Genomic DNA, 25383 nt, shown 5'->3' on the forward strand with positions numbered 1-25383 from the left:
AGATTTTTTTCCCTTCCTGACCCTTTCCTAGGTGGCAAAAACTCCATGCCCTGAAGCAAGGTACTTCCTTCTATTTCTACTATATTTCTAATTTTCTCCATACTGAAAACAAGCAAGATTTTCTGAAAATGAAATCTAGCACCTTGTACTGCATTAAAATTAACATGTATTTAAGAAAGGTATTGTAACACACCGAGGAATCAAATTTTCTCTTTATGAATGCCAGCATTCAACATGAAAAGAAAATAGAAATAGATGTTTCATCAACAGTTTGAGTCAGAAATTCCTCACAACCAATTCTAATAGTAAACTCTTGAAAGTTAGCAAGCATTGTCAGACCACTTTTTTGATAGCAATACAGTGATGTTTTGAAAAAAGCCATTTCTAGGTCTGCTAATTTGGCTGTGGTGACCAGACGGCAATGGATAAACATTTTCAGCGAGATGTAGAAGCAAACAGTTTCTGTATTTCTTCAGTAACAACCATAGACATCATCAGAAAAGCACATTTGGATGTTCTGAATTTCAGGTGCCACTGCCAGTCAGTGATTGCTGGTGATTATAGAGCTCTCCTCTCCTCTCCTCTCCTCTCCTCTCCTCTCCTCTCCTCTCCTCTCCTCTCCTCTCCTCTCCTCTCCTCTCCTCTCCTCTCCTCTCCTCTCCTCTCCTCTCCTCTCCTCTCCTCTCCTCTCCTCTCCTCTCCTCTCCTCCTCTCCTCTCCGAACCTCTCCTCTCCGAACCTCTCCTCTCCGAACCTCTCCTCTCCTCTCCGAACCTCTCCTCTCCTCTCCTCTCCTCTCCTCTCCTCTCCTCTCCTCTCCTCTCCTCTCCTCTCCTCTCCTCTCCTCTCCTCTCCTCTCCTCTCCTCTCCTCTCCTCTCCTCTCCTCTCCTCTCCTCTCCTCTCCTCTCCTCTCCTCTCCTCTCCTCTCCTCTCCTCTCCTCTCCTCTCCTCTCCTCTCCTCTCCTCTCCTCTCCTCTCCTCTCCTCTCCTCTCCTCTCCTCTCCTCTCCTCTCCTCCTCTCCTCTCCGAACCTCTCCTCTCCGAACCTCTCCTCTCCGAACCTCTCCTCTCCTCTCCTCTCCTCTCCTCTCCTCTCCTCTCCTCTCCTCTCCTCTCCTCTCCTCTCCTCTCCTCTCCTCTCCTCTCCTCTCCTCTCCTCTCCTCTCCTCTCCTCTCCTCTCCTCTCCTCTCCTCTCCTCTCCTCTCCTCTCCTCTCCTCTCCTCTCCTCTCCTCTCCTCTCCTCTCCTCTCCTCTCCTCTCCTCTCCTCTCCTCTCCTCTCCTCTCCTCTCCTCCTCTCCTCTCCGAACCTCTCCGAACCTCTCCGAACCTCTCCGAACCTCTCCGAACCTCTCCGAACCTCTCCTCTCCGAACCTCTCCTCTCCGAACCTCTCCTCTCCGAACCTCTCCGAACCTCTCCTCTCCTCTCCTCTCCTCTCCTCTCCTCTCCTCTCCTCTCCTCTCCTCTCCTCTCCTCTCCTCTCCTCTCCTCTCCTCTCCTCTCCTCTCCTCTCCTCTCCTCTCCTCTCCTCTCCTCTCCTCTCCTCTCCTCTCCTCTCCTCTCCTCTCCTCTCCTCTCCTCTCCTCTCCTCTCCTCTCCTCTCCTCTCCTCTCCTCTCCTCTCCTCTCCTCTCCTCTCCTCTCCTCTCCTCTCCTCTCCTCTCCTCTCCTCTCCTCTCCTCTCCTCTCCTCTCCTCTCCTCTCCTCTCCTCTCCTAACCTCTCCTCTCCTCTCCGAACCTCTCCTCTCCTCTCCGAACCTCTCCTCTCCTCTCCGAACCTCTCCTCTCCTCTCCGAACCTCTCCTCTCCGAACCTCTCCTCTCCGAACCTCTCCTCTCCGAACCTCTCCTCTCCTCTCCGAACCTCTCCTCTCCTCTCCGAACCTCTCCTCTCCACTCTATCCATCCATTTCCAATGTCTCTGCTATCCATGGTGGATTACATTATAAATTTGGAAGCGATACTGTCTTCTTGAAAAGAAGCAGCAAACAGATGGCATGAGAGGAACGATGGGATTCTGTCAGTTTGAGTTTTAGGAGAAAACTTTGGCTAAGCATCCAGCCAGGAGCCACAGGCACAATCCCAGGAAGCAGGGAGCAGTCCCAGCAGCAGCGTGCAGACACAGCAAGAGCTCCTCCATCACATCGAGGCACTGACCTGTCGGGAAGCAAAAGCCTGTTTGTTACCGTGCCTGTGTTTTGTGCCAATTAGGAGGCAGTTACACTGAAAAATGTCTCTTTGATGTAAATCTCTTCAGGTAGTGAATGTTAAACACCACACACCGCTGGGTAGGTGTATGATTTTGCAGGATCGGAGCCTGCATCCAGGAGTAATTAGCAAGACTGTGCCAATCTTCAGTCCACAAACTGGACTGCTGGGCCTGATGCTACGGCTACCCAGTGGGACGTCGTAATTAGCAGAGATGCAACATGCAGAATAATTGGGAGGATAAGGAAATGCCACTGAAGTTTATATAAGGGGAAAAATTTCCTTAGATCTAGACAATCTCGTGTCACCATGAAACTTTCGGCTCTTCTTTTGCGGGGGTGTGCCGGAGCACAGTTATTAAAAAGTGGTAATTTCGGTTCCGCTGTGATGTGGCCGTCATTGCCTGGGGAGCGAGGAGGGCCCGGGGGCTGTGCCCGAGACCTTCTGCCGGGGGGACGGGGACAGGGATGGGGTCAGGATGGGAACGGGGACAGGGATGGGATCAGGGATAGGGACGGGGACAAGGACCAGGGAAGGGGACAGGGATGGGGACACGCCAGCGGAGCCCGCCCCGCCCCGGTGCCGCCCCGGGGGCACCGCCCGCTGCTTTCGCTTTAAGTTTCGCTTTAAGTTTCGCTTTCACTCCCGCCCGGCCGGACCCAGGACCAAGGCAAGTCCCAGGCCCTCCGCAGGCCTTCCCCTGCCCCCCGGCTCCCCCGGGCCCGCTGCCCGGCCCCTGCCCCGCTCTCCTCCCTCTGCACTCCTGCTGAGCCTAGGCCCGCTTCCCTCGCAGCTCCCGCCCGCGGCCTGCGCGCTCTGCCTGCGCTGTGCTCTGGGCTTCTCAAAGCCGAGCCTAGACCCGGCTTTGCGAGCTGCTCTTAACTCTGGGCAGCTCCCAACTCTGGGCAGCTCTCAACTCTGGGCAGCTCCCACAGCTCTGGCAGCGCCCTGCTCTCCGGGGTGAGGTGGTGCAGCCGTGGAGCCCTGGTGGCCTGGTGGCTGCTGCTGCCTGGTGTCCGGGGTGGTTTTCGATGAAAACGCGTGGCCTTCTCAGAAAATGGATGGTAAAAGCAAATTTAATCTGCCTAACTATGGGGAAGGGGCAGGAATGATAGCTAATTTCCTGATGAAAATCTGGAAGCAGAGAGCAGATGTTTCAGTGCATCCTACCCTGAGTGAAGGTCCTGCTCCGAGCTTCTCTCTGCTGAGCTGGTGCAGATCCTTGTGCTGTCCTTTCTTCTGGTCCTTTCCCAACTGCTTAGTGATTAAATTATAACCACCCATGGAAAATACACAGGACTTACACACATTTGACTGGGTACGTGCAAATAAAAACACCTTGTTTTCATCCCAATATACTTCTTTCCAAACCATAGAAAGAAAACTTTGTGGGAATTACGTCTGTGATGTGGACAGTGGACTCGGGCACTTGGCAGGATCCTTGGGACTACCCTGTGTAGCCAGGTGTTAGACTTTGATGATCCCAGGGGGTCCCTTACAACTCAGAATATTCCGATTCTATTTTACGATTGTATTCTATGATTCTGTGATTTTTCACCATAAAATTATTTTAAATTTTGCTGTAATCTGCATTTTTGAGAGTGGTATTAGATGAGTTCCTTTTATTAACTGCCACAAGAAAATAGAGATGGCTGAACATGTGCAACGCCGCAGCAACTCAGGACCAGAAATCTGTAGCCACTCCTTCTCGAGGAAGTATTATACAATAAAACTGACTAAACCCCTCACATGTGTCTTCTATAAACCAGACCATAAACAACCTGGTTCACAGAAATATTTCTAAAATGTCAGTGCTCGCTGAGGGACACTTACATTCTTGTACTTTTATTGGTAGATGTCGGAGGATCAGCGTGGTGATCTCCCTGCTGGAGAGGAAGGTGATGAAGATGGCTCTGATGTAGTTGATGCAAGGCCAGACAGAAGCAGCAGGTTCTCACTTTTTGGAAGGTAAGTTCCTACTCATACTCCTGTTCTTGTTGTATCAGCTGCCATGGTACCCTTTTAATCAAAGAAACATAAAAAGGCTTGATTTGGTGTTCAGTTTGCCATGTCCACAATGCTATTGATGGTCTGGATAGAAAGGTGGTTTATGTCGTATGAATTTAATGTATCTGGCCTGTACCCTAAAGCATTTCTTTAGAGTATCTCCCTATAAGGAAACCTATAATATCACCCATAAAATTTTATTTGGCAGCTAAGAGACCACCAAGTTCATTTAGCATCAATTATAGTCCCACATCTTAAACATTGGCCTTTGGTGGAGCTGGGAATTGAATATGCCATTAATTATCTATTTTACTGCGCTCAGCTCAGCTAATCTCCAGCATCACTGGAATCCCTGCTGAGTGTCTAAGTTACTTTAAAGCCTGGATGTGCCATCTAGGTTGTAGCACAAAGAATCCTCACCAAGTCTAGAGATATAACCCCTCACAGAACACATTAAAAGCCTTTCATTTTAAAGCACAGTAGTCTCACTGAAGCATAAGCTTACTTTCGTTAAATCAGTGGGAAGCAAGAACTATTTACTGCACGTCTGTACTCCTGAAAACACCGAATAAATGTGATTGGAAATGCAAAAGATTAAAATTGAACATGCAAAGTCCAGAAATATTACTGAATGTCAGCAAATGGCTACTTCACATTGGATTTAGTGAGATTTTCCAAGAGATATTTAATGCAAAGTCTAATGTATTTGCAGAGTGGTTTTGATTTTTTTACTATTGGAAATTTACATTAAAGTGAGCAGTATAATTCAGAGAGTACATGGCTAATATACTTTTATTTTTTGCTGCTTATTCTATGAGTTTAATAGGGGTAAGAAATTTGTGAGAGAAGTGAAGATGCTTTATTCTTAGAAGACTTTTGATGTGCTGTGAAGAAAATCACTGTACTTTCCCTGTCTCATTTTATCATTCCTCAAATATGTTTCATGATGTGCATGTGTATTATTAATTTTAACAAATAGACAAATGTAACATTTGTTTCTAAATCTTGTCAAGTATTTTTCAAAGGTTTCTTTTCAACTTTATAAAATGTGTGTTTTGATATTTGGTCTTCTTTATAAGAGGTGATATGCTAATACTATTATTAAATTATGCAACTCAAAGTTAATAATTTCCAAAGAAAAGGCAATAATCAGCATTTTTATGACTTTTTTCTATGAGAAATTTTTAAAATAATTTGGCTAGTCATCAGTTTGTGGCATTCATCTTTTGGGAACTCCTTGAAGATGCAATTTGCCACATTTTTCTTCAGAAGTGGAAAATTGCTCAGATTAAACATGAGGTAATTGAGAAAATCCAACTTAGATTTTGTAGAAAAAATTGCATTTGAGAAATCTAGCAGTTTCTTGGAGAAAGTAGGGGCTGCTTAAAGAAGAATGAGGTGCTTGACGATTAAGTTCTTAAAAATCCAAGCACGGTGACAAAATCTTTGTCCTACAGAAACCAAAACTCTTTGGCCAGAAGGAAGATAGGAGAGTAATGTGAGAGGATAAAGGAAGATGGGATCTGATCTAAAACTATGATTGTAATAAAGGAAAAAGTGGAGAGAGAATGATCATTCTTTGTACCTCACAAGGAGATGTAGGAGATACCCAATGAAAAGTTCACGCAGTAGGTTTAGAACAATTGTTAAGGTGTAACTGTAACACAGAGCATAATGTCACTATAGAACCTAAAGCCAGAGGATTTGCAGATGTGAAGATTTTAGGTAAGTTCAGAAGAGACTAGATATACGTGTGGAAGGAAATTCCAGATGCTTACATCTTTGGTGGAGATGTTCCTAAGTCAGGTCTCTGTAAAAATGCATTCTGTATCCATTTTCTCTTGCTTGCTTACTTCAGACTCATTTCTAGTCAGTGCCAGGTACCAGGGTAGATTTACTTTTACTTGAACCAATGTGGCTCTCTGTCTTGATTGCTAAAGCTTCATTTTGGCAGTATGAAATAATACATCTATTATTCTAAGGTATCTAGAAAACTTTAGAGTGACTACTCTAGGTTTTATGGTCCCTTTTTTTTTTATCAACCCAGTCTTTACCAGTTGTGCAGTATTCTCAATGAAATTCTTCACTGAATTTCATGTGCTATTGCTTAACATATGCAAGCTCAATAGGAAAACAAGTAACTTGTGATGTTAAATGAGCACATTAATTTTAATTTGAGAGAACAGCGCAGTAAGAATCTAAATTCAAAGCTCTGCAGAAAGACCAGCTGTTTCCAGTAGCTTCCCAGCTTCAGCTTGTCACTCTCTGGCTGTGACTGGAGATCTACCTTGTCAGAGCAGTAACTAGAAGTAAATTAAAATCGTACTAACTACAGTTTATTTACTAGAAGTAAATTAAAATCTTACTCACTACAGTTTATTTCTGTCTGAGAAGTCTGAGGCTGCTTTACCAAGGAGCCCGCAAGGCTCAGAACAAGCCAGGATGGGCAGATTCTTCTGACACCTCAACAGTTTAGGGGAATTATCTTCTACACATTTCCTTCTCTCTGGCAAAGTGATAATACTTACCTAATGTTGGTGAGAAAAACTGTCCCGTTGGGAAGAGAGTTGGAAGAAGTTTTGGATTAAATCTGCCAGCCGTGTTTGGCGCCGGGTTTTTGTTTTTTAGCCACTAGATGGCAGGAGGGTATTAATTTTGTGTGCCGCGAAAAGAACAAAACACGGGCTGTTGAGCAAAATGTTATGTTTCAGAAAGCAAAAATATCAGGACAAATTTTGGCAAGAATCAAGGCGCATTCTGGCGCACCAAAAGAAGTTTAAAACATGTTTAAAGAAAGATTCATCTGAGGATTTCAAATGTGTGTTTTATTGTTTTATCTAACTAGCAGAATTTTTCCCATACAAGCTTGGGGTTTTTTAACTATGCTATGTGTGCTGCTTTTACACTTTCAAGGCTTTAAATAAAGTCTTGCTTCTCCACAGGATGATACGATATCTTCATTTGGTATCTTTTGTTTTTTATTGGGGTTCTCCATTAGGGAGATGGATAGCAGCAAATGCATGTTAGCATCCAGGAAAGCTAATGTTACATGAAATGGAATAAAACTGCAGTTGCACTGTCTTAAGTAGAGCTAAGATTTCTCTTAATGCCAGTTAAAGTTGGGGCTTTTTTTTAAAAGCTGCATCCAGAAATTCCCAAGGCTTGGTAGACTTGCATTTGCACTGTCAAAAATCCTGACTGCTCGTGGGCTTCAGTGAAGAAACAATGCAGAAGAGTTTTGTTATTAGTAGTAGTTTTATCCTAATTTAATTTTATAGAACCATTTGTCTTCTGGTTACTTTTATCTGCTCTAGCTCTACTTTCTTGTTTTACAGTCAATATTCCCCTTCTCATCTGGAAACAGAAAACACAATTTAAATATTTAAAAATCTTTACAAATACTTAGTTACAAATGAAAGTGTGAAAGTGTGTGATTCTCAAAGCAGACACATGAAATGGATTGTAAGAAAATCCCACTGAGGAATTTGAGAGGTTTTGTGGGGCACATAGTCACCAAGAATCTTTTAGCTGTTTAGCATAGCAAATCCAAAATATCTGTAAGATATTTATTTCTGTCAAGTCCCACCACTTTAGAGTTTGAAACTTTTGAGTAATTTGAAAGTTTCCTGGAAATGCCAGTGTACATCTTGCCTTATGTAGTTCAAGGGTTGTGATAGTTATATTGTTAGGATATCTACCATGTTTGTAAATTAGTCCTTAGGTGAAAAAGATTGATGGATCTATACACCTTTTCTTTTCAAGTGTACAGTTTTTATTTGGGTTGCAGGACATCCAAGTGGGGAAGCGAAGATGTTACCAAAGGCTGTCTATTTTAACTTCATGACCCTTGTCTCAGTACAATCATATCTCTCAACATAAACAACCTTGTCCTTCAAAGAATAAATATTAATTTTTGAGATTCATCCTCAGCTGAACCTCAGGTCTGGAGTTGTGACAGGTGTAGAAAGTTGTCTTTGTTTCAGCTAAGCTTTTCTGTGGTTCTTCTGTCTTTTGGGGATCTATTTTCCATCCACTTTTCACAGTACCATTCATTCTGAATTGGGGTCCACAAGGATCGAGCCCAGCTCATAAGTGCCTTATTGGGGATTATAAACAACTTATTTTTATATTGATTAGTAAAAGAAGCTGCTTTTCAAGCAGAACTTCTATGAAGAACAGCTTCATAGTGATACAGATAAATATGTTTTCCAGAGCCTTCCATTCTGTTACACATTTTTCAGCATCAGAATATTATAGATCTTTTGAAGTAGGTATTGCTAAGAAAAGTATCTCCTTTATCCTTAGACAGATTAAAAATAGAAGGCTACTTTAAAACAAATAACAGCTGATGAATCATTATCTGAAGTTATGTTCTGGGCTGCAACTCAGATATCTGAGCTGACCTCCTGTTTCAGCCTCATGTTTCCTTAATGTCTCTAAGGAAGTCACTGTGTCCCATAGTTTGTCCTGTAAATGGGTGGTGATCTTTCCTTTCACAGCTCCAAAATCTATCACACTATAATTTCAATTTTGTTTAGAGTTTGTTTGTTCTGCTTAGCACAAGGTAAATATTAGTTGTTTATGTTCACCTGAAAGCACCAAACATAAAATTTCAGAAGTAATTTATAGTCTGGAATAGTTCCTGCAAAGACAATTAAGAGATTGTAACAAGGAACAACAGGGATATTTAATTTGTATTACTCTTTTTTAAATCAGAGGTGGTTTTGGTCTGTTTTCTTTGGGTTTTTTTGATTTGGTTGGAAAGGTTTGATGGGGTTTTGTTTGTGTGAGTGTGTGTGTTTATGTAAGTATGTGTTTTGGGGGCTTTTTTGTTGTTGTTGTTTTGTTAAAGCCATTTTTGTTAGATCTGGAACTCAACTTCTGGAGAGCACTGCAGGAGTATTTAACAAAGAGTGGGAACTCATGTCAGTGCTTGTACTTTCCCTTGGATACTTACTGGATGTACCTCATAGGAAAAGCCCAAGTATCTTGAAATAGTATCTAGTCTATATTACAAGAACTTATTGATTCACAGTCAATATTTGTTTCCAGTCTCCTTAGATACTTCTTAACATGAAGTACAGCAAACCCTGGGTTATCCAGGAACTGTATCTGAAGTAATCACAGTCAAGTATCCTAATTTCTTTTGTGTAGTAATTTACTTCCTTCATTACAACAAACTCTTGGCTGTAGCATACAGAATTTGGAGGACACTTATTTTGTGATGTGACATTTAAGCTTTCAGAGCAATCAAAAAAAAATTTAAGCCAAATTTGTAATAAACTAAAACTGTTTAAAGGTAAATATGGCAGGGAAACAATTCTGTTAGGTAAATTACAGAGAGATTTTGTAAACTATGCATGTTAATTTGCATTATTTTGCTAGAAACATTCACTGTGTAAATATTGTAGTCATGGTGGATCAGGTTTTGCCAGAAGGAAGAGGGACGTATCACAAAGTGGTCTGCTGTCCCACCTGCATCTCAAAATCTATTTTCCTGCACTCTTACATGGGAACAGAGATAGAATGAGTGATGGGAGCGTGTTTTCTGCTTGTCAGCAAAGGTGGCTCAGGGCTGCATGACCTCAGCTGGCGGGGTGATGGCTCCGGGTTTGAATAGCCCCACAGAACAGTCCAGCGTGACCCACTGCTGACACAGGCGGGTGCTGGGGCCTGAGCACACACAGCATCCTGCTTCCCTCTGCAATGTAACCCCGAGCATGGTGGGCTCCTAGACATCAGACCTGCTCCTGAGTTCAAACTGAAGCTGTTTTCAGATGCAGTGTGGAGTACCATTTGATGATGAGCCAAGGTACTGTAGAATGTTATTCACCTCCTTTCTTCTCTGCTCCCTGTTTGGAAAAATCATGAGTTTATACCCTAAAACAGTTTAGTTTAGCTAATCATAGCTCCACTGGCTTTTTGCAATTGCTAATCCTTACCAGAGTGTTCTCTGAGCATTACTGTTTGGAGGGCTTGCTTTATTTTGAGTCATTTTCTAAGGAATCCATGTGTACCTGTTAATTTCTCTTAGTACCTCTGAAAGGTAAAAGAAGCTTCATCTTTTTTTTTGCATATAATTATCAGTTGCCTATTTACTGCCTAGGGTATGATCATGTAAGATTTCAGTTTCCAGAGCACCCATGGAAGGTATGGATGATCAGGTTTTCTAGAAATCAGCAGAAAGCTTTTCAGCAATAAAAATTCTTTATTTGTAAAAATTTACCTTTCAGATGTTTTTTGGCTATTATGTTGCATACAGTATTGTGAGGCCTGCATGGCAGATATCATGCAGCTAATTGGGAAGCTGAATCTTAATTACAAAGTGATGATTGAGTTTAGAACTCTGTGTTGCAGGCATCACACCACAAAATTGTCATGTGGGTTTTAAGTGATCCCTAAAATACTAAGTGCACTGCTACCTGTATCTTTTCTTTTTAATTTTGTCTTTTTTTAACTTCTGTGAAATGTGGACAATATTTGATATTAGTCTGCTGAAACCTTTTGTCCAGAATGCAGTTGGCTTAGTCCCAATGCATTTGGTCTAATTTGTATATAGTAAGTTAAATTGCAGTTGTGGTTTTGATTTGAATTAGTTACAGCCATCACTAACACATACTTAAAAAGATAGGAAGGCATATTTAGATTAACTATCAGAAGATCAAAAGACATTTACAAAGTATGCCAGAAGTTGTAGTCTGAGGCTTGTTCTTTCAAACAGCTCAACTCTTCCATTATACTGTGAGTTGTCTTGGACTGAGTTTCTCTGTTTTCCATGTTTTTAGAGAAGATTCTCTCTCTCAGTTGGGGATGGCTCTGAAACTAGAATGGAGGAAAAAAGCTACAAGAGTACCTTAGGGTCTGAAAAATGTCTTATGAGAAATTTAAAATGTATTCAGTGTTTCAATTGATGTTAAATAGTCTTACACAGGCACTAGCAGTTCTCTCTTCAAGGAAGCTAATGCACAGTAACCAAGGTTAGGAATTTGTTCCTGGGCTGAGATCCACGGTAAACCCCCACAGTGGAGGTTTACAGTAAGACTGTAAACAGTAGCTTTACAGTAAGAATGGCTTTGTTTCATGCATTTTCTTTCCAGGAGGCACCTGTCAGTAAGCTAACCCACACACTCTAGACATAAACATTGCACAGATGTACAAAATACAAATTCTAAAATTATTCTCTGCTTTACTGGACAGAATTCCAGAGTGGGTCAGGTTGGAAGGGACCACAAGGGGTCATCTGGTCCAACCTCCCTGCCCGAGCAGGGTCATCCCAGAGCACAGGGCACAGGATTGCCACTGGGATTGGCTCCGTTGGTTAGAACATGGGGCATCAGTTTTTGCACTACCCTCCCCCTCAAAGGAGCCACATGATCTGCAATTGCTTTATGGAATAAGTTTGTTTAGATTTCATTTTGTAATGGAGAAACTAAGACCAAGATTTACAGTTACTTTCCTGAAGTTATTCAACAGCAGAAGCACAACTCATTTTGGTTTGTTTAATACCTTTCATCAAGTTAATTGGGAAAAGCATAGCTAGCATATGGTCTTAATAAATAGATTTTCTTCTGTGTTGTACTCTTGGGTATGATATTAGGAAATTTAGGGAAATGCCAGGATTTCTTTAAATAAATTGAAGTGGTTTATTTTGCATATTTTCTGTGAAATCTGTTACAGTGCTGTTACATATGTCATATCAAGAACAGAAGTACGTTTGTCATATAATATTGGATTTTTGGATGAATGAACTCAGTCCAATCTTGGAAAGAATTTTTTTAATGATAGCTTAAGTCCTTCCCAACTCTAGTATTATCTTGATAAGTTCAAGAAAATAATTTCATTGTTTACCTAACTCCTTTCTTTTGATACTGCTACAGCAATATTTTCTGTTCAAAATTACTGTGTTTACAATCATTTGAGGGGCCTGTGACGTGAGTTCCCAAATGAACAAGAGCTGTTGTCCAAGCAGGTTCCTAACTTCAGGTTCACTCAAGGAAAAGGCTTTGCCTCTGTTGGCTTTCAAACTGTCTCTGTTTAGTCAGCTGACATTCTGATTCCAAAGATGCCCTTAAGAAGTCATGAACTAATTGGCAGTTCAAAAAGAAACTGAAGGCTAATTAATTCCTATGGCCCTGTTCTTAAGAACACTTACAATTATTAATTACAATTATTTACATTGTTTTATTGCCTGAGCAATCCTGTTGCTCCCAGGAGGAAAGTGGAGTGTGTTCATCGGGGACTGTGGTGTTCCAGGAAGCATAATGGCCATCTCCCTTTTTTCCACCCATTCCCAAAAATGACTTTTTTATTTATTAATAACTCTAATCAAGGTTTAGACATTTCAGCAAAGCAATATATAAATAGGCAAGGACAGCACAGACTTTATATATCATCAATAAATACGAACTTCAGACTCCAGTATTATCAGTTTAGCATGTTTCACTGAAATTTTGAATTTCTTTAACAGATGAAACAAGATCCTGTCAGGGAACAGAAATCTAGGAACACTGTGTGTGTGTGTGTGAATGTGTGGGTGGTATTGTGTTGTTTATGTTTGCTATTCTAAATTGCAACTGTCAGTTTTCATGCATTTTGTGTAAGACATCTGTGGGCCATTGTAAGCAATGTAGGTGAAATAATGTTTAAATGCTTTTTGGGGAACTTCTACGTGCAGTTTTGTAGGACCACTTGTTTAGGAAAATGTCCTAACTTCAATATTAGATTTTTTTTTTTTCAGTTTTCTTTTTACATCTATCTGGAATATATTTTAAACAAACCTTCTAAGGACTGGTGATTTTGTTGGCTCTCATCTGTCAGAGTCAGCAGGCCTTTGTTAATGTTTGCTAATAGGGAAATTGGAGGCATGCAATGCTTACTTGAACTTCCTCCTATACAGTTAGTATTGCCCCATTTTCCTCAGGAGACTTCTGTTTCAACTATTAAGCTTTTTTTTTTTTTTCAGTTTCTCTACAGGCACATAATTTGAAAGCCTGAGTATGCACTTTCAAATGCATTGTAATACAGTTTTAGTAACTGGTCTAGACCTTGTGGTTTAGTCTTTATCCCATATAATTTATGCTTTCTGATTTTTAACAGTAAAGGCATATTCATTTTTATAAAAGACATTTTGGTGGTGACACATTCTTGTCCAGAAATATTGCTGTTCTGCCAACCTGATGCAATGTTAATGAAAAAAGGCAACAGGATAATCTGTTATTTGCATGCAGTTCTAAATCTGTGTGACTTTAGCAAAACAGATCTGACAAAGAACAAAGAGTCTGGCTTAGAGAATTTAAGATCTAAAAGCTCTGGTCAGGTTTAACAAGTGTCTTTTGCTTGATATTGCAAACAGGGTTCAAGATTAAAAAAAAAAAATCAAAGTAGGGAGAGTGTAATTAGAGGTGTATTAAATACAGTGAATTCAGACTGGATAAAGCTATTAAAGCTGCTAGTTTGAGGAGAAGGTTTATGTAGAAGTACAAGATCTTAATGCATGATCATCAGAAAGCTTCAGACATATGAATTATGGAGCCCACATCAGACCACTAATTATTGAGGCAAAGATAGAAACATAGAACAAAATACTGAACCTTGTTTAGCTAATTTATAAATTCTGTTTCCCGTTCAGTTGTTTTTTTTATTAATAACTCTGAACTTAACTCCAGCACACTCAGTTTTAGTACACATAGCTTAGTGATGCCTTGTGAATTCAAACACAATCCTATTTGCATTTTCATCATTTTCTGTCTATCCTTTCACTATCTTTCTAAATAAATAAGTCCAGTCCAGGATTTTTCCCCAGGAGAGCAAACAGCATTTGTGATGAGCAGTAGTCACAAATGTAATTTATACTGTGCATGCAACAGTGGAAGGAGTGGGGGTTTTTACACAGCAAAAGCAGCACAGAGCCACACAAACTGCATAAAAATAAATCACTAAAGTTTCTTTAGAGGCCTTAGAACTAATGCATTGTCCCACACACTCCACAGTATTGTAACATGATGGGAAACTTATTCAAATGAAGCCTGTAAAGAGGTCCCCAAATGTCAAAGTCCTAAGGGAAACATCTCATTTGTTTCTAATAGATTAAAGAGCATTGCAATTTAAGACAGCTTGCATCTCACAACACTTAAGTGTATGACAGTTCTGGTGGGTGTTGATGGAGTACCTGAGAATATTTTACTGTCCCCTGCAGTAGTCTTGCCTAGATCCAACAGAAAGAGAATGTGACAAAAACTAGAATAAAACTATTCACCAATGCCAAAAAAGCATTTGGACTCCAGAAGGAATCCTGAAGTGATGTGTTTTGTGAAGACACCATGTTTTTAAGGGCAAGTTTTCTTCTTAACAGAAACATGTTATCAGTTATTCAAAAATTATATTGCACATTGTATAAAAGAAGGAAGCCAGAGTAAAACTGTCCTAATGTTTTGAGATGTTCCTTATCAAGGAAAGGTGAAGTTTACTGAACTTCATAGAGCAGTGTAAGACATAGTTTTCTCTGTTTGTGGCTTTACTTCAAATAAAAACAAATGGAATCAGTGTGGCCTTTCCTATGCAACTCTGAATGTCAGCTCCTTTAAATTAAATAGTACAGAATTATAGAATTTTCTTTATCTGCTTACATTTTTCAGCAACAAAAGGCCCTGATTTTCCTGGGAGGGAAGGGAACTATAGCTTTTTTAAAAACCCAGATATCCCTCTATAATATCATTTTCAGAGTTTATTTTGAACAACTCTCCCTGGAAAAGAAGAGCCAGGCAGATAAGTAGATGAATATTAGGTGAATAAAGACAATGCTCAAGGAAGCCTTTGTCCTGCACATGGATTCTTAATCTGTTGGTATGTCACACTAATACATGGTAGCAGCAGGAATTGAGGAAGGTGCCAGTAGAAAGGAAGTCAAAGGAGAGAAAATCACAGCTGCTAAGAGACACTGCTTTATTTTCTCTAAATAATCTTTAGGTATAGTTAAATGTTGTCGTTGAAATCTTGAACCATATTGAAACAATAATTTATTCCAAGTATAAGAGAAAAGAGGGTTTCTTGTGATGGGTAGCAGTTCTTTAGAAGATCAAGTCTACTCCTCATGCAAGTGAGGTATCTCCATTGACTTTGACAGAATTTTAGCCACTCATGCTGATAAAACGCTTTACTACTACTATTTAAAAGTTCAGTAACAAAATGATAAACAGAATAGATAACTTTAGTTTTACATTTGAAAAGTGAGAAGTTGATAATAATGATTTTCCCAGGATTGATGCTGACTGAGTCTACACTCAGTCAGTACTGGATGACTGGATGAAATTATGGCTAGACTAGATGAAGTTACATTCCCAAATACGCTCTTGGCAAGCCTAAGGCCTGGATTTAGAGACACAGTGAGGGTGAAAATGTGCAAGCTATATAAGAGTGTCAGAGTGGAGTTTCAGTTTTGCTGAACTTTTGACCAAAGGAAGAGAACATGAAATACATGACAGCAATAATGGGGAGAATATTTCTGTGTTAGGGAAGGATCAGTGACCACTAATGGAGTGAGGAATAATGGCACAGCTGTAATTGAGACCTGAAGAATGAATAAACAGTCATGAAATTCAACTTTCTGTTTAGTCCAGGCAAGTTTGAATCCCAAAAGAAGGAAATTAAAGACACTAGATATCAGAGAGGCAGAAAGAAATTAAGCAGAGGGCACATAGTTTAAAATATTTTATAAAGCATATAACTAATCTGTGGAAACCCTTTTGGAAAATACAGCAACTAGAAACCTTAGTAAGAACAGCAGTCAACATTTATATTAGCAGGTGTGCAGTTCAAAGTTCAGAAAAAAAGATTTAAGCTTTCATAAGCCAGCCTATCACTGACAGGAGATTTCCCTTAAGGCCTGATTATTGCTTATTTATAACTTTATTAGTTATAATTACAAAGTCTGATTTAGCTTGTTGAATCTGAAAAGCTGGACATTATACTGTGAGTGTAGTCCGGTCAGGCAGTTCCCATATTGTGCTCTGTTGGCACAGGAACCAGAATCTTCAAAAAAGAATTTGTCTGGACTTGCAGGTCCAGGCTAAGTATAATCCAAGCCTTTGCTCCCTTATTCATTCAGTTTGGACTAATGCCAAAAGATTTCTGGAACTTTTTATTGTATGCCAGTAAAGAAGTGATAGGTGTAACCATGTTGTGGTTTTTTAGTATCTCATTAACCTGTTCAGCTTGGGAGGAATCATTAGAATAAAACCATAGTGTCCTCTGTAAAGGAATGGGGAAATGTGCTGCCAAGGCTTGTCTGTGGCATTTGCCATGGACTGGCACAGAGCTTCTGGCTGCTTTTGAGAATTCCAGCAGCAGGAATTACATCCCTTAAACTCACGAGTATTTCTGCATGAATGAGTGCAAACTGTTGAACTTGGGAGTGGTTTCAGAGAAGTTTTGTGGCCACATTGCTGTGCCACTTAACCCTTGCTGCTATTTCCAGTCTGGCTTTTTGTGGGGTAATGTGGCTGCCTGATTCCTGGCCTAGAGTTAGGTCACTTCCAGCATTTTAGAAGGGCAGACAGTGCAAGCATGATACTGCTCAAATGCACCCATCCCTGAGTGTTGACAGCTGTTCATGGGTTGGACATAAACAGAAATGTGTGCACAATATCCTTGAAAATATCCTAGTGTGTGTAACAGCCACTGTTGTCTGAACAAGTTTTTCAGGAAATCACTGAAGCCAGATAAATCTGTAGAAACTGGAATCTGTGGGCTGAGGAAAAGCCTCTTCATGGGCCTGAGTGGTTATTTGTTGTTCTGAAATTTCTTCTTCTCTCTTTGACAAAGAACTGTCTGGTGATGAAGGAGCAGGGGGAATTTTAGGTTAAAAAAAGAATCCAAGATCTTTTTGAAAGTCAAATGTAGTATCAGCATCATACAGCTCTGACTAATTCTTTAAAAGAATTAGTTAAGAATTGGTTAAGATTTTTTCTTGAGGCAAAGCATATTTAATTATTGCTTTCAGAGCCCTCAAGAAGCATACGCAAGGAGAATATCCATAGTTGCAATTTGCCAGGAAAAAAAAACCCTATATTTCTACACATAATCCTCAAGTAGATACAGTTCAATATCTTGTTTTTTAGTCTCTAAGGGAAGTCTAAAAGAGGACATGATATTAAGATGGTCACATGTAAGAAGAGTATAATGAAAGCCTATCATGTGCAACTATTTAATTTGGCCCTTGATAGTAGAACGTGACAGCACTCAAAGATAAGACGAAGCTGTTTTGAAACTGAATTGCAGTAGCATTTATACGATGAATCATTTAAAGAAGGTTTATTATAGATTCCAGTTAGTCTTGCCCCTTAGTAATAAAAAAGAGGACACTTAAAGCTAAAAGAAAACCGTTGTTACATTAGGCAGGTAAGAAAATAGGTTACCTAAACATTTAATCAATTCACAGGAACCTCATGTCTACAGGTTATTATTGAAGCAAATAAATTAATAATTCTTTAGAACAGTGTCAGAATGAGAATAGTGAAAGTACTTAAATTAATTGAGATTATAGGAAAAATTAATTTTGTTAAAACCAAACTGTATTATACAGTTATTTGTGCTGTGAAAGTCATTTATGTTTTCCTCTCAGACATCAGCAATAAATAATAATTGGAAGCTGGATGCTGGAACAAATGAGACAGGTGCCAATAACTTCTTCTGCCCTTTCCTGAGCATTGTTTTTAAGTGGGCTGACTCCAAAGCTTGCTTGTGATTCTGAGGTTGAATCAGACTCCTTATAGGCTCTTACTGGCTTCAGTTCTGCTTGAGGAAATCTTAACCACACCTGAAGCCACCTGCTTGGACCAAAAAGTCTGCCTCTAAAAGCAAGTACTGCTGAGCTCCTCATGCTTCTACATCAGGTGTGCATGCTGACTGTAATTGATTAGGTGTTAACACTTTATTTAGATTAAATCTGTGAGTAATGTCTGTGCTATCCCTTGGCATCTCTTTCTAATCCAATGTAAGACTCCTGAACACAGCAAAAAGATCAGTACACAGTCATATAACCAGAGAAGATTTATTAATATAAACATAACATAATTATTATAGTAGTTTGATTTGTTTTTTCTTAGGTTGTATTTGATGTGAAGTTGAGGTATCAATGACTACATTGAAATGTGCTTGCATAGGTTCAGAGTGCTGTTTGGCAGACCAAATTAACACATGACTTGTTCCCATCTATAACTTTTTTCGGTAGAAACTACCTGCTGCTTAGGCTTTATCTGCACAAAATTTAGGGATGATGGTGATTCAGTAAACAAATCTCATCACACAGTTAACTGCATATCTCCATGGCTCTGGAATAGCTATTAAGGGAAAATTGTCTGTTCTTACATTAATTACTTATAGTAGAAGTAAAATATGTCCAGAAACAGTTTGCAGAAGGTTACTGCCAGCCTCATTTCATGCAGGACATTTGTTTTATCTCTGGGTCAGGATCTGTGTGTCCTGCTGTTGGCTGCAGTTCACTCCAGAGTTACTTCACCTTGTCAGAATCCATCTGCACACAATAATCACTTCATGGAAATCACAAGATCTTTATGCCTTGATCCGAAATGTAAATGAAAAAAGAAATAAATATTAGAGAAAGAGAAACACTGGGCAGGGCTGCATGAATGGTTTGAATTACAGTAAATAGGCCATGCATGTGACTGGTCACTAACAATAATTTCATTTGGATCACCTAGAAAAAAGAAGAATGGAGAAGAAGAGCAGCCAAAGCCCTCTCTCAGTAATCAATACCGAATTGTTACACCCACATTCCAGTATAACATGGATTACAAGAAAGTTGGCAAATGCATTATTATAAACAACAAGAATTTTGAAGACAAAACAGGTAATGTTCTTTCCTTGATGATACTCATTACAGACCATAGAATTTTTATACTTTCTTTAATCAATAAGTGTTCTGTTTTTAGGACACGGATTTTTAATGAATGTTTCTATTTTTTTGATAAATAGTTGTTCCTAAAACTTTTCCTGTTCTCTAACACTTGTGTTAAGAGTGGCTCTTTTCAACATCTTTCCAGTATATGTCTCAAACACCATGTCTCCTGGCTGTACCAACTTCAAACTAAACCTTTTTTCCAGAGTTTAAAACTATGTTGTTAAAATTTGAACTTTGGCATCTGCAATCCATGTTATAAATTCTCTGTCCCTGAGCTACAGCTATGATCTACAAAAGCTAATAGCTGTAGGTGTGTTCTGCTCACTCCTGCATTTAACTTTTCAGACCACATGTGGTTTCCAGGTAGACAAATACTTGTGTTATAATCAGGTTTGTAGGATTTTTCCTGTACACTTGGCAAACGCAGTAAGTTGTTTTCCCCAAAGATTCTGTATCAGTTCTTTTCACTGGGTATAATAGAGACACTTTTCAACAGGTTTTCCATGGGGTGCTTTGTGCCTGTGTTGTACTACACAACCAAAAGGAGATGGATCATCCTTAGAGGTCCTGTGTTGCAAGGTGCTGGGGGCATGCCAGCATTTTTCAGGATAAGATATGTGTTAACACTGAACGTAGCATTATTTTTAAAATCTCACAATTTGTTCTCCATGCTGCTAGAGGATTGTTTAAAAAACATGTCATTGAGACATTGTTTCAGTTTATCAATTTTAAACATTTGCCTTTGAACACGTGGATCATTTTGAGTTGTGTAACTTGCAGTCAACCATGTTTCTTGTTTTCTGGCAGGAATGGGCACACGCAATGGCACCGACAAAGATGCTGGAGATCTTGCTAAGAGTTTTAAAAACTTAGGGTTTGATGTTTTTACATACAATGACCGAAGCCGTGATGATATGGAAAAACTACTGAAGCAAGGTAAAAATTCAGAGTAATTTAGAGGGAAGGGGAACAGACCTTTGGAAGTCACTGAATCTGCTCCCTGCTCACAGCAGGTTAAAGTGGAGCAGATTGCTTAGGCCCCACACACAATTTTCTGTATGGAAGGATTTATTTTCTGAATGGACTGGGCTTAATTCCCCACCTCATGCCCCAACACTAGTTCAGAAGTGCACAGTGTTCTTGTGAAGCACTTGTGCTGTGTGTTTGGTGAAGAGCCTTGTCATATTAGATAAGGAGTTTAGCCCATTGATTCCAGTGGGCTGAACTCAGAGTCAAGTGGAGGGTGCATCCATGAACTCAAGGTACTCATCATGACATTGTAAAAGATGATCCACTCCTTCTTATGCCTGACAGTATAGCCCAGTGTGTATTTAGCCTCAGAAAAATGTGTTTGCTAAATAGAATTTCCATTTAAAATGTAGCTGCCGAGGAGAACCACAGTGATGCTGCCTGCTTTGCCTGTATCCTCCTAAGCCACGGGGAAGAAGGGCTCATCTATGGCACAGATGGACCCATGGCTATCAAGAGTCTGACTGCCCTGTTCAGAGGAGACAAGTGTAAAAGCCTTATAGGCAAACCCAAACTGTTTTTCATTCAGGTAATAACTCTAAGGTAAATACAGTATCCTACTGCTGAAGCAGGGAGAACACGCTCTGTTGGTTGTCTGCCCTAGAAAAACCCTGTAGCTTGACTTACTGAGTGTTGCTGGGGGTTTTATGAAAAAAAAAATGTGTTGAGAGAAGTTGTCTATGGGTAAAATTATTGTTTGTTTTTAAAAGATAATTTATATATGAGTTTCACAGGTGTAAAGAATATTATCATTGTAATTTTCGACAAGGTTTCTCTTGGTAATGTATGAACCTCAAAGCAGAAAGATAAACTCACCTTTGTGCAGACAGAGCTAAGGACAGTACATGTTTTTCAATAGGAATAATACTGTCCAGGTCTCTTTGAATTAAGGCTGTCTCTACAAATAACTGCTAAAAGAAACATTTTTATTTTCCTCAGTAGCCTACTTTATATTGCATTTTTAAATTAGCATGTAATTAATTGTATATTAGTTAAACTTTTAAAAACAACTGTTTCAAACAGCATTAACTGAAATATCATGGGTCTGAATTCTCTTTTTTACATAATACATAGTATTATTTATATGTAAGAGTTGCAGCAGATGTGGTTTTCCCTAGGCTATTCCTTCAATTAATCCTCCTCCTCAAAGTGAAAACGGTTTTAGACTTTTCATAGTACTAAAGTGATGTTTCTTCTAATTACACTTCTGGAATGGTTACTTTATAGACTTTGAAATTATCTTAATAAAGAGAGCCATCCCTGTTATATAAGCCAGTCAGACTTGTTCTTTTGCAAGAGCTGTCAGTCAAAGCTCCTGATCAAGAGCTGAAAATTACCCACCTGGACCATTGCCCCAGTGTGCCCTTTAGCTAAACCCATGATTAAGGGAAAATTAAGACTCAAAGAGATAAATGGAAAAATATCAAAAATGCAATATACTTGTAATGGGGGTTCAAACATTAGAACGGGTTGTCCACACTGTAGAGTCTCCACCTGTGGAGTCCACTGTCAAGAAATTGTCCAGAAGTCACACTGCACACGGTGTTATGTAATAATTGAGTGTTGATAATGACTTTAGACTGGTAAAATTAATCTTGGTTACAATAAACCAACAGTGACAAACAACTGAGATGCACAGCCTCAACGCCTTTGCCTCCCTCTGCTTACAGGATGTATATTTTTAAAAGGGCAAGCTAGTAACTTTATCACTGAACAGTTAGATATCCCCCAGAAGTGAATCTCTGCTTTTAATACATGCAAAGTACTGCTTAGAACCAAAGCCATTAAAAAATTTTGATGGACAATAACTGTTTAGTTGTTACAATGCTTTGTTTCTGCTTATTGGAAACATTCTCTGCTTTCAGGCCTGCAGAGGCTCTGAATTTGATGAAGGTATACAGACTGACTCTGGACCTGCCAATGACACCCTGGAGACAGATGCCAACCCGAGATACAAAATCCCAGTAGAAGCAGATTTTCTGTTTGCTTATTCCACAGTGCCAGGTAAGGGAAAGAGGGTCAGGATGGGGGTAGAAGGCTGAAAAATCCATAGGGACTGGACTGGAGATGGACCCTCACTGATGATACACTGATGGACAAAACACAAAGGCCAGTCTGCATTGGGTATCCACCCCTTCATCACGGGCTGTAAGAGGAAAAGGGAGATTACAGATGGCAAAAGCAGTACTATTTTCTGGGAATCCTGCCCTTCCATGTCCTTGTGTATTGAATGTGTGATGAGGGCAGGAATAGTTACAGTACAAAACTTACTCTCAGAAAGAAAACCTGTGTAATCTTACTTCTTGCAGATTCCCAAATGCCAAAATGTAGAATGGTACTTAAGCAGTGTGAGGTTTGGAGAGTTAACATACATTATCCTCAACCCTAATGAAATAGGATATGTGGCACAACTGTTAAGAGTTCAGCTTTCTGTCTGTGCATTGTTAATCTTTTCCCAGAATATTCCACACAAAAAAGCAAATGTAACTCCATGTATTTTCTTCCTTGTCTTTCCTGTCAGGTTATTACTCCTGGAGAAATCCTGGAAGAGGCTCCTGGTTTGTGCAGTCCTTGTGCTCTGTGCTAAATGAGCATGGAAAGCAGCTTGAGATCATGCAGATCCTCACTCGGGTCAACTACGTGGTGGCCACGAATTTTGAGTCCCAGTCTGACGATCCCCGCTTCAGTGAGAAGAAGCAGATTCCCTGCGTGGTCTCCATGCTCACTAAGGAACTTTACTTCTGAAAGTGCATTTTAATGCAGCCCAGGGTGAAAGATCAGGGTATAGTTTTGGGTGGAGATGTGTTTGTAAACAGGAGTAACACATTTTTAATAACAGAAATGTAATAAAACTAGATTGTTATGTTGTATAAGATGGGGTAACTGATGGATGGACAATATGCAATACTTTAAAGAAGCTGTGGGCCAGCCTGACAGTTACTATTAATTATTGTATCTTGGTTTCCTTTAGTGTGACTGTCATGATTTATGGCTGCTGAAGATGTTAGGAGTCAGCTACCTGACCCATAAAGTTTTTTCCCAGAAAGCAGATTGAAATTAAGAATAAAACAAAAATCTTGAGACTGCTTCTCATTCACTGCTATCTCATGGAACCACAACCTCCTTGGAAATTTCCAAAGACCATCATATTATGGGTATGTCCAGTAATAAAACAGTTTGTAGCTATTTAAAAGGGTGTTTCTTAGTCTAATATATTAATTTCCTTTTAATGAACATTATTAATGAAGGCTAATGGTTGCTCTGTGCTCAATCGGGAAGTCAGTTTACTTAGGCATCATTCTAGCATAAGATGAATGTATAAAAATTAATACTTTAGATTATTTACCTGAAAACTACAGAAATGTAATAAATCAAACAATGACAATTAAAATCTTTGTAAAGAATTGGCAAATTTTACTTGAATGATACCATATTAAAGTGCCATTGTAAAGATATTTTGCCTTACAAATGACAGTTGACTGAGAGAACAATCTGAAATGGTGGTATTGCTGTTCTTCTGCTTGCAGAAATAAAAATGTCTGCTTGATTCAGAACTTTTGAACCATAAGAAAATGACAAGGCTTTATTATAAAACATTAAAATTTAATGTTGAAAAGGTAGAATTATGTGTTCCAGTAACAATGGATGTTTAGATTTAACTTGTAGTTGTGAGGAGTTTTGCCAAAACTGGAAATGCTTACTTGAATCAGAAACCAGAAGTGCCTTCTTAGTTACTGTACGGTCTTGATTTTGTGTTTTAGAGTTATGTTGGTGATGTTTATATTTCTACTTTTTATATTCACTTTAATTGGTAGCTAGGTCAAAAAAGTAAGTTTAATGATTTGGTTAAACTGATAAAGAATTAGTTGTTCACACTTTTCCCAGTTAATGTACTCTCCTTGCAATCTTCTGAGAAAATAAGTGCATGGTATTAAAGCCAAGTTACCAAATTTTTAGGTTTATTTTCTTACAAATACTGTGACATAGTGAGATATATATATTTTTTTCATGTCAGATTTACAGTTGCTTGAAGTAAATAAATGGTGCTTTATGGATATATTGAGCATGATATCAATAAAGACCTTTTTTTTTAAAATTTCCTTTGTTTATCTGCATGTTTATGACTTGATCTGGTAAAAACCAACCAAGATATATCCCAGTCCCTTTCTGTTTAAGGAGTGCAGGTGGTCTCTGGCATCTTTTCAGGAGGACGTTTACAGTGTCAGTGGAAAAGTGGATTATAAAAGTAATTTGGCATTGGGTGACTTGGGTTGGACAGGCCACGTCCTCTCCTGGAGTAAACCAAAGTTAATGGAAGTATTTTATTGGAAACATCGTGTTCTAGCAGTGCTTAATCTTGCCCTTTATGCAGTAAATTGTGCAGTGCTCTCGCAGTGCATGTGAAAGTGTTGCTCCCTGTTGCTTCTGCCAAACAGCTCCATCTTAAGCTATTTACTGGCATTAAAGATATTCCTGGTTTACCATGGCCAGCCAACATTTCAGTATTTGTTACTTCTCTGGAAGCTCTTTTGTATCTTTATAATTCATTAGTGTTTATTTGCTTGAAGTTTAGCCTGTTTTTAAATTTCCATGAACGATATTCCCCCGTCTCCAGAACTATCCTTCAGGCCAGTTCTAACATATGAGATACAGAAAGATCAGCATAAAATACCAGAATACACTGCCAGAGAGGAAAGTGACATGGAAAGATTAATTTAGAGCTTCAGAAACGAAAGAGAGAAAAAGATCCTGTTGTGTCAGGACCAGGATCACTGCTAGATTAGCATTACTTTAGATCATGTCCAGAAAAAATTAATGTTATTTCAAAAGGAAATTGTGTACCAACAGACATCACCCCTGAGCAGTGACACTGGCATAGCTGAGAGCTGTGCCAGCCCATGAGCCTGAAGGAGCCCACTCTGAGTGAGGAAGCTTGACCCTTTCACTCAGCAGAGCCAGGATGCTGAATAGCGATTTAAAAGCTGCAGGATGTTCTAGATTTTTTCCCTGATCAAATTTATGACTATTTTTAAAATCAGAAATCAGTTCCCTTGCCATCTGCAGGATTAGCCAGATGGTTTAGTGTGTAAATCCACTTTTGTTACTGAGACACTGAATGTTTCTGGAGAATCTCAAAAATTCACTTACAGCCAAGACTAACACTGAAATTACCTTGTCATGACATAGCCAGCATAAGAAATCCTGATTCACCGTTGCATGT

The 25383-nt window shown here is 39.4% G+C and overlaps 1 protein-coding gene across 2 annotated transcripts; it reads left to right on the top strand.

The window, feature by feature from the left end:
* Nucleotides 1-2822: 2822 nt before the first annotated feature.
* On the top strand, nt 2823-24237 carry CASP7 (caspase 7). Of its 2 annotated transcripts, none has more exons than XM_058841962.1 (7): nt 2823-2879; nt 4065-4177; nt 18934-19082; nt 19941-20069; nt 20516-20691; nt 22028-22166; nt 22684-24237. In XM_058841962.1, the coding sequence occupies exons 2-7, from the start codon at nt 4065-4067 to the stop codon at nt 22905-22907; spliced, it is 930 nt and encodes a 309-aa protein (XP_058697945.1). In that variant the 5' UTR covers nt 2823-2879; the 3' UTR covers nt 22908-24237. The 2 variants fall into 2 exon arrangements, with proteins under 2 accessions (XP_058697945.1, XP_058697944.1); XM_058841961.1 differs by lacking the exon at nt 2823-2879 and adding an exon at nt 3226-3273.
* Nucleotides 24238-25383: the final 1146 nt, after the last annotated feature.

Source organism: Poecile atricapillus, chromosome 6 (genome assembly GCF_030490865.1).
Source record: "Poecile atricapillus isolate bPoeAtr1 chromosome 6, bPoeAtr1.hap1, whole genome shotgun sequence".
NCBI lineage: Eukaryota > Metazoa > Chordata > Aves > Passeriformes > Paridae > Poecile > Poecile atricapillus.

Excerpts from the sequence above, each read along its gene's own strand:
- CASP7 (XM_058841961.1), top strand. The coding sequence starts at position 3,241 with ATGAAAACGCGTGGCCTTCTCAGAAAATGGATG. Across the intron at positions 4,178-18,933 it reads AGGTTCTCACTTTTTGGAAG|AAAAAAGAAGAATGGAGAAG; the intron begins GTAAGTTCCTAC and ends TGGATCACCTAG. Across the intron at positions 19,083-19,940 it reads GAATTTTGAAGACAAAACAG|GAATGGGCACACGCAATGGC; the intron begins GTAATGTTCTTT and ends GTTTTCTGGCAG.